This window comes from Sebastes umbrosus, chromosome 2 (assembly GCF_015220745.1).
Source record: "Sebastes umbrosus isolate fSebUmb1 chromosome 2, fSebUmb1.pri, whole genome shotgun sequence".
NCBI lineage: Eukaryota > Metazoa > Chordata > Actinopteri > Perciformes > Sebastidae > Sebastes > Sebastes umbrosus.
This window is the reverse complement of record NC_051270.1, coordinates 7,651,488-7,664,179: the sequence shown is the minus strand read 5'-3', so window position 1 is coordinate 7,664,179 and position 12,692 is coordinate 7,651,488. Positions and strand designations below refer to the sequence as shown.

The 12,692-nt window shown below is 41.8% G+C and overlaps 1 protein-coding gene across 1 annotated transcript in view; it reads right to left on the bottom strand.

Moving 5' to 3' along the window:
* LOC119503731 (neuropilin and tolloid-like protein 2) overlaps window positions 1–12,692 on the bottom strand; it is a 23,945-nt gene extending 11,253 nt beyond the window's left edge. Inside the window, exons 1-6 of the mRNA XM_037795656.1 lie at window positions 12,198–12,692; window positions 6,288–6,344; window positions 5,922–6,065; window positions 2,571–2,819; window positions 2,106–2,153; window positions 1,427–1,554 (exon numbers count right to left, since the gene is read on the bottom strand). Of these exons, the coding sequence (XP_037651584.1) occupies window positions 1,427–1,554; window positions 2,106–2,153; window positions 2,571–2,819; window positions 5,922–6,065; window positions 6,288–6,344; window positions 12,198–12,207 (636 nt within the window). The 5' untranslated portion in view covers window positions 12,208–12,692. The remainder of the gene's footprint in view (window positions 1–1,426; window positions 1,555–2,105; window positions 2,154–2,570; window positions 2,820–5,921; window positions 6,066–6,287; window positions 6,345–12,197) is intronic.

Below are 12,692 nucleotides of genomic sequence, written 5' to 3'. Positions count from 1 at the left end.
GTTACACATGTCGATACTGGAGTTCCCCATTGAAACATGCACTGATATCACATTTGCTATTACAGAAAGAGTACAAAAGACAAAAAACTGATATATGATTATATGAATAATGATGATGATGATGTTGTGATAGAAAACACTATCAAGGTGAAGTGCCGGAGCAGGATCATACTGAACAGAATGATGGTACACAGGGTGATTTTAGGGGTGAAATTCATCACCGCAATTCAACTGCAAGACTTCATGGTAAATTTCTAAATTATTTCTCATCAGATTTCTTTTTTTTTTTTTGGATGAATATTCATATCTATTCTGGGATAGACAGCATGTGTCACCAGTGAGATGAGATTTTGCATCACTTTTAACTTGGTCCAGCTTAGAGTTGAAAAACTAGAATAACTGCCTCGTGGTTGTATGACTCCGCCAAACAGTCAATTTGCATTTTACATCCATGTCTGTAAAAAAATGTCATCCCTTCAGCATTTTATCCCGTTAGAGATGTGTGTGAAATTGTCATAATTAGCACATGAATTCTTGAGTTATGACCAAAACCGTGTTTTCTGACCTTTGACCAGCTAATTCTAATCAGTCTAAGTGGACGTTGTGCCAAATTTGAAGAAATTCCCTCCTTGACTTGGTGTTCTTGATGTATCACGAGAAAGGGTCGAAGTACGTACAGACGGACAAACCGAAAACATAATGCATCCACCTGGCGAGGAGACATAAAAACAACTCCATGCAGTTTTTCACTATATAAACTGATTACAGTAATTAGAAAACATTAGTGCTTTGACCGAAATAAACATTCAGCTTATCAAATGCACTCAGAGGGATGTGAAACAAAATGTTTCAGTGTCACCAAGAGTAGTGACAACGTAGAACATAACTGAGAGCAACATTGTTGAGGATTCAGATGTAAAATTTCCTCTAATATTGTTCAGTCTTTCAGTGGAGCTAGTGGCAGTGTCTTAAACAAATCATCCATAAGAGATGAGATGAATAAGGGATCTCAGGATATTTATATATTTTATATCATAACTACTTTAATATACGTTAAAGGACCAGTGTGTAACAATTAGGGGAATGTATTGGCAGAAATGTAATATAATACTAATAGGTATGTTTTCTTTCGTGTATAACCACCTGAAAATAAGAATCGTTTTGTTTTCGTTACCTCAGAATGAGCCGTTTATATCTACATAGGGAGCGGGAGTCTGCCATGTTGCACCGGCATGTTTTAAAAGTAGCCCAGAATGGACAAACCAAACTCTAAGTTAATAACGTTACTGGATTTGGATACGAGTCCCCCAAACAGAAGCATAGACCAGACCCTCAATCTTAGCTATTTTAAATGGGAGATTTCTGAAAGTACCAAACATGGGTTGAAGGGATAGGATGGAAGTAATGCATGGTCCCTTGTACTGACCTTGGACTGAGGAGGAGCCCTGATGGTCCAGATACAGTCCAGAGCATCACCAGGCTTCACCCTCTCTTCCTCCTCCACCTGACTGGAGCGAATAACCCCATCCCATCCACCGATTTCAAACTGACAGTCTGTACAGAGACAGAGGAAATGTGGAGGAGAGAAGAAGAAGAAGAAGAAGAAAGGGCAAGAAAAGAAAGAGAAAGGTAAAAGACAAGGAGGGTGAGAAAGGGGTCGCAAGAAAGAAAAACAGAGTGGAGAAACAGAGAGAAGAAAGAGCAGAAGACGGAGAGGAAAAGGGGTAGAATGAGAAGAGGAGCAAAACAGACAGAGAGAAAGATGAAGGATTTTATTGAAAGAAGTAAAGGATTTAAGATGTAATTGAAGTGCGCACAGCGGATTAGGACAAAGGACAATAAGAAGACAGAGGAACAAAGGCAGAAAGATAGGGAGGGAAAGAGCAGGATAAAAGAGGGTGTGTGTTCCTTCATGTGTTTATATTGGTGCTTGTGTGTGTGTACGTACATCCTTTCACTTCATGTACAATTGTGTGCTTGTCAAGGTACATTTGCACGTTCAGCATTCACGTCAGAGGCAGAGATCGCCTCCGGTAAGCTCCTGAGCTAAGAGGAGCTCTTCAAAAAGGATCGAACACAAATCGGCGGAATACTGAAGAGCTTACCTGGGATGGGGTTTAGCAGTCCGCCCACGTGCAGATGGAAATCAGGATCTGAAATGATAAGATTTGGGAGGCACATTACTCTCAATCCACACGGCAGAAATGGGTAAGCAGAGAACACAAGATAAGCTCCCATTAAGGCAGGCCAGATGAAGCAGAAAGGGGTCTCTTTGAAGCTAATATCTGTCTCCTGATGGGAGACACTGATTTCTAGGCGTATGGGGTTTAGATTCAGAAAGCTCTGATGTTGAGCGGGTGTCTGCTGTAGAGCAAGAAAAGTGAAGGAAAGATAGTTATGATGCTGGAGACCCCATGGGTGGACTCTCCGCTATGTTTTGGAGGACTTTGTAAAAGCAAATAAACCACACATCTTATCAAAAAACCTTGAATTTATCTTAAAGAATCCAAGGCTGCACTGTGGAATTACAGTATATTCACTGCAAATATACAGTTTGGGTGTTTCCCTACCTGCAATGAAAGTGTACTTAATGCGGAAGCCAAGGCCTTCCAGCTCTTCATCGCTGGTGAACTTGATCCACATGAAGCGTCCCGTCGATGTAACCAGGCCCGGGTTCTTTCCCCCGCAGAAGCGATCGATGAGCGGCGAGAACCCAAATGGCCCATCGCGGATTTCGATGTGATCGAAGCGGCACTCGAATGATGGCTCGATGTAGTAATTCTTATCAAAAGCCAGCTGAATCCTTTGTCTAGGGAGAGCTTTGGAGAACAAGGGAGTGGAGATAAAAAGGAAACAAAAGGGGTAAAATCCATGAAAGGAATAAGATTAAATCTTGTTTTTGCAGGACAAAGAAAAATCTGGATGGTATTCTGAAGCATAAAGTCAAGTCAAATATGAGTTAATCTGGATTTTTGGGCTGTTACTTCCAACCCCTCAGCTGACTGTGTGGAGAGCAAACTTTTTAGAAGTTGGCTAAGACTTGGGTAAAGAGTACTATACAGTATGTAACATTGCTGATCTATCTGCTAAAATGACGGTGTTTCGTCATTCAGACATTGATGACTTTTACTGTAAGTTCCTTTGATCAGACATGACGGGACATTTACAGAAAGAGGCACAATGATCGAGCAATATTTGGCTCCTTGTGCACGAGAGGGAGCATGCACCGACAAAGAACAGCACCGCCCAGTTAAAACCTATTAATATAAAGGAAGGAGAGCTGTATGTCCTCTCACAGGCTGCATCACTGATGAATTTTAAGATGTTTCTTGCTGTTGAAGCTGTGACTAATGACCATCGTGAGCACAGGGGACGCCCGCCCCACTTACACTCAGATTTTATGCATAATGGTGTTCTAAGGAAGATAGATACAGTAGATGTACTTTATTGATCCCAAATTGAGGAAATTCTTGATTTATTTATGCTGTGACAGCTTGGCCCTAAGTAGCTAGACTCTTCTCCTCTGTAGTCCCCCGGCGGTGGAATGAGTTACCGAACTCCATTCGATCCGCAGAGTCCCTTTCCACCTTTAAGAAAAAGCTAAAGACCCAGCTCTTTCAGGAACACCTCTGCACCTACTGACATTGATGCTATTGATGATGTTGATAATGATGATATTGATGATGATGATATTGACGATGTTGTTGATGTTGAATAGGATATTTAGGTCGGCACCTGTGTCCGATTGGACTTGAAGCTGTTGTTGGCACTTACTCACGTTGTTCCCTCCTATCTAGATCCTTGCTTGTGTTGTACGAACTCTCAGATGTACGTCGCTTTGGACAAAAGCGTCTGCTAAATGAAATTGTAGTATTGTAGCTTTCCTAAAATTAGATAAAAAATTGCAAAATATCAACTTGCTTAGAGTATTGCAATATATTGAATCACAACCTCTGCATCATGATACGTATCGTATCGCCAGATTCTTGCCAATACACAGCCTTAAACCCAATGCAGTTCCTGCTCTGCCTTAACTTCCGATTAAGACTCTGCCTTGATGCTCTCCCAAAACAGCACAAGAAAAAACGATTACACAGATTAACATAGATGTTTAACCTAATTAGATCACCCAGACTTTGTTTACGCTTTGGTTTGCGCTTTCCAATTGTAGTTGACAGCATCATAAGCGCACTTCTGCATCTATGAACTACGCATGCATAAAGCATGAGAGAACCGAACGAGCTAAACACTCACTATCGTTTTTTTTTACAGATAACATAACATAATTGCATATTCATATGCAAGCATGCATCACACAGTTGCATGCACACACATATATATATATATATATATATATGTACACACGTACAAAAGCATACCCAAACAGAGACGCAGTCTGACATGTCAGCATTGCTATCTCTGAGTCAGTGAATCCAGGACATTGCAACCACAGCATGAACTGCAAGTTCATCTGTCATGCAAATCCACAGCATGTCTCTATACTGCATGGACATTACCCCCCATCCCCACACAGAGGAAGTATTTAACAAGGCCAATTTATGGCTGCCTTGGGAGATGAATCACACTAAATACAGATGCTGAGGTTGGGAGGTGGGGCTCTGAATCACTCTCTGGCATGGAGAAGCCGAGCATACCCCGTTGGAGGAGAAAAAAAAGAGGGCGGTACATGTGTATGGTACAGTGTGCGACTGAATTTGTGTCTCTGTTCTTGTCTTTGAATTTGAGCCTGAGTGTTCTCCCTTTCTGCTTGAGCGAGCGGCTTGTGTGCCTGCACTTCCTGCTATCTGTGTGTTCACTCCCCGATGCGCTGAGTCTCATTCTCTCTGTAACTTTATATCTCCCTCACACACACACACACATAAATGACACAGCTTGATACAGCTAGAGCAGAAACTACAATCACTCGATCCATTGAGCTGATGAACCGGGGGACATGACATAATCAATGAGTCTCATAACCACAAATTATGATGACAAAGCTATTTGATTAGCACTTGTGGCAAACGTGAGCGTCTCTCTGTCTCTGAGAGGCAGAATAAAAGGAGCTCTGATATGAATATGTCTAAGGCCATTCAAGACCAAATAATAGCAAATGATAGGTTCCGTCTGTTGCTTCGCAGACCCACTGCGATGTACCACTGCACACACCAGTAGGCTGCCTGGGATGGAGTCACGGCTTATCCATCAACAATAGGTGTGGGCTTGATTTGTCCACAGGGGGAGCCCTTGAGCCATGTGTGAAATCTCTTCCCCACAACAGCAAGAAAAGTACCACACACACATCTCAAGTACTTTAACTCCATGGACAAACAGTTCATCAATTTAGTTTGAAAACACATCAACCAATATCCAAGTCCATATCTCCAGCTGCTAATGAAGCTATTTCCATTATGTCTCCCGTGCGGCAGGCCACCAAATTACTGATGGATGTTGATGTTTCTGGTAAACACTAAAGCGTTGACAAGGACGCTTTCAATTCAGTGATCGCCACTGAAGCTCAGTTGGGCAGCAGATGTTCATCTTTTTTTTTTATGTTTCATTCAATAGCGGAGTCTTCTGGCACACCCTGCCAATAGAGATGAACGCAGCACTACTCTGATTAGGCCAAAAGTCAGGAGCTATGTACCCACAATGCGCCACTCTCCATCATTTTCAAAGGGTTATATCTGCGGGGTGAAACAAGCTCAGGATGGCTCATTCGACAAATGTTAAGCTGATTGCCCGCCAACGAAGGAACAGAAAATCAGATAGGGGCGAGGTTATATAAAACAATGTCAGTCAGACTAATGACATTCACTGAAGGAGGCAATATGCTGAAAGGCGGGAAACTGTGTCAGCTATTGTGATGACAACAGCTACCGAGCAGAAGAAGATGAAAAAAAAACAGAGCCTGCTTTTACCTTCCAGGATATAAACGCACTCCTTGTTGGGTGGGTAGGTGGTGGGGTAGTTTGGTGATGTGAACACCCCGCCGTTGATGTTGCGGACCCACGTGCCACAGTCGTTCTGGTTGGGGCTCTGGCCGCCATGTTCGCTTGGGGAGTCTTGAAGCAGAAAGGCAGAGAACAGAACAGACGGACAGATGGGTTATTGAGTCGGGGGATCAATGAGGGAACGATTGGAAAGCAGGGAGAGTGGAAGGAGGGTTGGCGGGTGCGAGAAAAGGAAAAAGCAGGCAGGGAGGAAAGGCAGGACAGAATGAAGAAAAAATCCCTTCTATGCTATGATACAAGCAGAGATAATGCCTCTTATTTCAGACTGCCTACCTTTAGTTCTCTGTGCCAGAGCGAAACCCTCTTCTATTAGAAAGAAGAGTATCCACGCTGCAAAAACAGAGATATAACACATTAGTCACAGGTGACATAATACTGCATTTATATCCTTGTGTTCAGCAATGAAAACATGGAAATCCCCAGACAGCCACACAATAAGTAGTAAGTGTGATCAGCTGCAATACTGATTTAACCTGACCTTGATGAATAACAAGTAAAATATAGATCAATGCACTTTTCATGTGAATCCCTGATTGAATTGGTAAATTAAAAAAATGTATTGCTGGGAAAGGAGGAGGAGATCTGTGAGGGAAAACATAATCATAAGGTATATACAGTATACTGTAGGCATGTCTTTATAATAGCCTACTAGTGCAAGTTTAGGATAAAATCATTAGGGCTGCACAATATATTGATATTACATCGGTATCGTGATATGAGACTAGATATGTAATATGGCATAAGTGTTGACTTTTGCTGGTTTTAAAGGCTGCATTACAGTAAAGTGATGTAATTTTCTGAACTTACCAGGCTATTCTAGCTGTTCTATTATTTGCCTTTACACACATTATATCCACATTCCTGATGATTATTTATCAAAATCTCGAGGTATTTGGTAAAAACAATATTGGGATATTTGATTTTCTATATATCGTCCAGCCCTAATAATCATTATCTTTGTCAATACAGAGCATTTATGAAGTGGCAATGCTGGAAAATATTGCAATCAGTGATGAAGCATCATGTAAATGATGGAGCTACAAAACGAACCAAAAGAGATACTGAGCATTGAAGATGTAGTTGCAGTTACTGAAGTGAACATGTCTAACTCTAAGCTGGGGAGAGATGGGTTGCCATACAACTACAGGTATTAAATGGTTCTATGTTATTAACGTTATCAGTGATATTCAGCATACTTCTATTCAAGTTAATGAAGTAAATGTAAACCCTCCGACAGCATGTTCTTCTCGATGATAATCTATGAATCAGCTTTAAGAATTAGCTTTGTTAACTTCAGGAGCAGCTGGCAAATAATATAGTCTAATGATAACATAATATTTGCTGTAACATCTTCTTCTTTCGGTCTTTTGGCTGCTTCCGTTAGGGGCCACCAAAGCGGATCATCTGAGATCTGATTTTTATGATCTGCATATTTGATTTGGCATAGGTTTTTACACCGGATGCCCTTCCTGACGCAACCCCTCATTCACAGCGCTTGGTGGAGGATACATGTTTTGGTGGTGGGAGGAAACCAGAGAACATCAACGTGAACACAGGAGGAACATGCAAACTCCACACAGAAAGGCCTGCCCAGATCGGGGATCGAACCCCTGACCTTCTTGCTGTGAGCCGACAGTGCTAACTGCACACATTACATAATATACTGTACGTAATAGTTGCCCAGGAACTTTTACCTGCAGAGACAGCTAGAATAGTCGTAGGTTAGTCACAGCTGATACGATTAGTACCTGTGGTGGCACCAGGATGACTACATGCAGAAGCAGTACTAGTAGTAGTAGATATAGCAGGAGTATTGGAGGTAGTCACAGCATTAGAAGTAGTAGAACAATAGCTGTGCAGTAGGAATTGGCTGATAACAGGAACAGCAAGAAGTAGTTCATTAAAGATAGTTTTAATTTAAACCATCAACTCTCATCCAAACTACGAGACTCTAACCTACTAATCTGCAGCCTCTAGGCACCAGAAACATAACGCATTAGCAGAAAAAACAGGATTACATTCTCCGAGGCTTACAGCACTGATGATGAGGAGACAGTCATTTGGGCAGAGCACGGCTACAGACAATAGGTGAAATGTGTTTTATTACAATGATATCTGCACTGAGGGCGAGCGTGTTACAGCTCTGCTCTGATAAGCAACTGTAGACCTGATCCCCTCTGAGTTCATAATAGGTTGGCCCGCTCACATCGAATTAGAGAGCGAGCGTGAGCCTGGCACGTTGCGTAATGGCACCCAGGAAGGAAGGATGGAGGATGGAGGAGAAAGAGATGGAGGGAGCAGGGAAGAGAGAGGAGGAGGGGGGGTCTAATGAAGAAGAATGCATGGTCAACATAAGCACCAATGAGCATGTATGTTTGAATGGACTTGATTTGAAAAGCACACACACACACGGTCCCCGGGCTCCTCATTACTTCTATCTCCATTATCTTGCAATGAAGTATTGTAGGTGGGAGTATGGACTACCACAGGCACATTAAGAGAACAGACCACCCAATCTCAACAACTAAATACAAGCTGTCGGCTCTCACTGAAGCTTTTTTACATTATAAGCAAGTCATTAGATCATGTAGATAGATGCTGCCCTCAAGATAGCTATAGGAAGGATCCTTTAAAATGCTTTTGGTTGGAAATATTAACAAAACAGACTCTGTAAGAAACAATGTTTTGGGATGTTTTACCTGCAAGAGTTATAAACCAAAGAGCTGCCTTGAGCTGCAGTGGCAGACAACGTGTATCAAGCATATCAATATTTAAATTAACTTATTAGGCAAAAGTTGCATAATTCATGCAGGCATTTGTAACAACTTTGTAATATAAATAAATGACAAGCTAAAAAGAGTTGCAGCCATTGTCGCTTCAACACCAAGAGAAACGACTTGTGAATGTGTATAAGAATGAATGATAAGTTATTTACAATCATCACTCTTACTATCTGTTGTCCAGGTCCATATACTGTATACTGTAGGTTGGGCCATTCATGTGCAGCTAAATCCCCGGAAGAAATATTCCCGACATTTGAAGGCACATGGTCACATCCCGCTGAGAGAAGTTTTATCTGACCTCAGGTTATTTTAAAGAAGAAAGAGGACAAAACACCGCGGGTTCAACCCCATGATTCTAGGTCATGTCATTTCATTTTTACATCACTTCTCACTTCGGCTTACAAGCCGAACTGAAGCTGTAATCTCCCTTTTTCTCTGGAAACTGACTGAACGGAGGCAACCGCGGCCGACACTGGACTAAAGATGAATTGGAAATACTATTATAGAGCTCCCCAACAGGGAACTATGGCTGTAATTAGCTAGGTCTATATGACTTAGGCTAAATGACAAGTGGTGCCCTCAAATGGGGTCGTTTTTACGAGATGATTTCCATATGAACGCCCCCCTCTTGTGGTATTCACGACCTCGTAATGGTGCCTTCAAATGAAACTCGTGAACTTGTGTTTACAACATGGGAAGTCGTGTACACCATATGCTTGGCGTTCAAGTGGTTAAGTCGTGAAGAACACCGCCAAAGGCAATATTAACGTTACTGTCGGGTGTCTAGAAGCCACAGAGGTTAACAATTTATCAAGCTAGCAAGTAGGTGACTTAATGCAGGAAATACAAAGGCATAATGACAGAGGAAAAAGATGAGACCATTGGGAATATCAACATTTTCCTCAGACTTATTATAAAATTATTAAGAAATAAAATATACAACTAAAATTACAATATATTATGAACTTCCATGGGCGCCGCCATTTCTGACAACGTCAACAAACACGTCACAGCTTTCAGAAACTTTACACTTACGAGGTCGTGAATACGACATGAGGGGGGGCGTTCATATGGACTCATCACGTAAACACGATAAACACAAATCCATTTGAAGGCACCATAAGTGGAAAGTTTCTGAAAGCTCCGAGTTCACGTGTTGTGACATGTTTGTTGACATTTGTCAGAAATGGCGGAGGCCTTGGCAGTTAAGTTTTCAGTACTAATCAGTTAATATATTGTAATTTTAGTTGTATATAGTTTTTCTTCATAATTTTATAATATATCTGAGGAAAATGTTGATATTCCCAACGGTCTCATCTTTTTCCTCTGTCATTATGCCTTTGCATTTCCTGCATTATGTTACCCACTTGCTAGCTTGCTTAATTGTTAGCCTCTGTAGCTACTAGACACCGACAGTAACGTTAATATTGTGTTGCTTAGCAGCAGTGTTTTCACGGCCTAACCACTTGAACGCCAAGCATATTGTGTACACGAAGACTTCCCATGTTGTAAACACAAGCTCACGAGTTTCATTTGAAGGCACCACAAGTGGAAAGTTTGTGAAAGCTTAGAGTTCACCAGCTGTGACTTGTTTGTTGACGTTTGTCAGAAATGGCGGAGGCCTTGGTAGTTAAATTTTCAGTCCATAAGTTAATATGTTGTAAGTTTAGTTGTATATTATTTTTCTTCATAATTTTATAATAGGTCTGAGGAAAATGTTGATATTCCCAACGGCCCCATCTTTTACCTCTGTCATTATGCCTTTGCATTTCCTACGTCCTACTTAACGTTTATATTGCATTACTTAGCAGAAGTGTTCTTCATGACTTAACCACTTGAACTCCAAACATATTGTGTACAGGACTTCCCATGTTGTAAACACGAGCTCACAAGTTTCATTTGAAGGTACCAAAAGATAAACCAGCTAGCTACAAACCAGGCAATAAACCTAAGTACAATAAACCTAGCCAAGCACTTGATGAGGCAGGGCAGGAACAGGTTTACCAAGCTAGTAGCTAACACCTACTGATAAAACCTCAGAGACCAAGTCCATATAGCAGCTACCGCAGTGAACTGTGTCCACATTAACAGCACCCTGTAACGGTTCAGTGAACGCATCACAGCATCCCAGTGAACGGTTCAGTGAACGCACCATCAGCAGGTGTTGCAGCCCTGTGCTGCGGCGCGTGCCTCAAGGTGTTGATGGCGCGAGACAGTGGCTAGAGCTGGAGAGCAGCAGCACGCGCACACACACGAGAACGGACGTTATAGTGTCTGGAGAGCAACATCCCTCTCCACTCCATGGAGGAGAGAAATAGTCTATTAGCCTATACTAGTTGTAAGTAGTTTGGAGTAATAGCTGCTGTTATTCACACATTCAAATTAATATTATTTTGGCACCTATTTTGCAACCAAAAACCTGCAAAGGCGCTTGTTCATGTAGCCACATACCTGGGGATAATATTGTGACAGACATGGTGTGTAATAGTGTTTCATCTTTGCTGTCCATTATAATCATGAATCACATTATAATCAGATTGCGCACACTAGTAGGCTGCTATAGAGACACACCTCGCAGTGCCCAAAACCTCTCTGGTTCTGGTCATTACGCACAAATGGTCCAGCATATATAGGAGCATTACAGTAGCAGTTATGTAAATGCACAAAACCAACAGAAGATTAATTAAACGTTTTAGGGAACCAACCAGACCTATAACCAAACTCAGAAGAAGAACCGGTCTGGCTTTTGCTGAATCTTATAAAATGGGCAGACAGACAAACCACCATCACCAAACAGATGCTGTAACTTGAATTGAGCAGTCAGTCAGTGGTTAATGGCGATGTCGATCAGTGATGTGGGCAATAAAAGAGGAAGATTTAAACAGTCAAAAGGGGCAAGTTGATACTATAAAGACAGATAAATAAACAGGCAGAAAAGATTAGTCAGTTTGGATACCTGTAAATTCCTTTAATGGTCTCATTTTAAGAGAAATGCATAAAAATGATGAAGAGATTTTTATCTGATGCTGATCCAGAGTGATGTGTGCAATAAAAGAGGAAGATTTAAACAGTCAAAAGGTGCAAGTTGATAGTATAAAGACAAATAAAAACAGAAAGAAAAGATTAGTCAGTTTGGAATTTCTTTACCTGTAAATTCCCTTATAATGGTCTCATTTTAAGAGAAATGCATAAAAATGATGAGGGGATTTTTATCTGAAGCTGATCCAGAGTGTTTTATCATTTCATGCCACTCTAAATGCTTTGGTCGTGTTGAAATCACCTGCAAATAAAACCTCCACTGTGCTAAAAAGAGAGGAAATACATGAAATAAACTGGATTATTTGTGCCCAAAGGCTCTCTGGAGCTTGACGCGCATCACAGATTCTCGTATCCAACTCACCTCTGCGCATCTCCTCTCACGGTGTGATTCCAACCCAAAAGCACCTTTTCTAATAAAAACGCCCTCCTCCTATTCTGTCCATTTTACGCTCTCCACGGGGGGCTCAAAATCACAAAATCCAACTTTTCTCTGACAACCGTAAATCCATATTACGCAGAGCTGCTCTCCAAGAGGGAAAAAGCATCCGAGCTCCTCTTCCTCAGTCAGTCTGGAGGATGAAGACTGCTGCGAGCCCTTCAGCCAGGCATCATCATCATCACCAGTACAGCTTCCAGTGGAGAGACTACACTGGAGATGACATGTGGAGGATTGGACTGATCCAGACGCGCTCTAGGAGAGGTAGGTATCCAAAAGACGCAGATGCATGGATGATGGATGGAGACAGAGACAGAGAGAGATGGAGGAGGAGGAAGAGGAGGAGGAGGAGAGTCCGTCTCTGTCTGCTCTCCGTCCGTGTCTGAACTAACGAAATGCTCCTGAACGAGGCTCATTTAA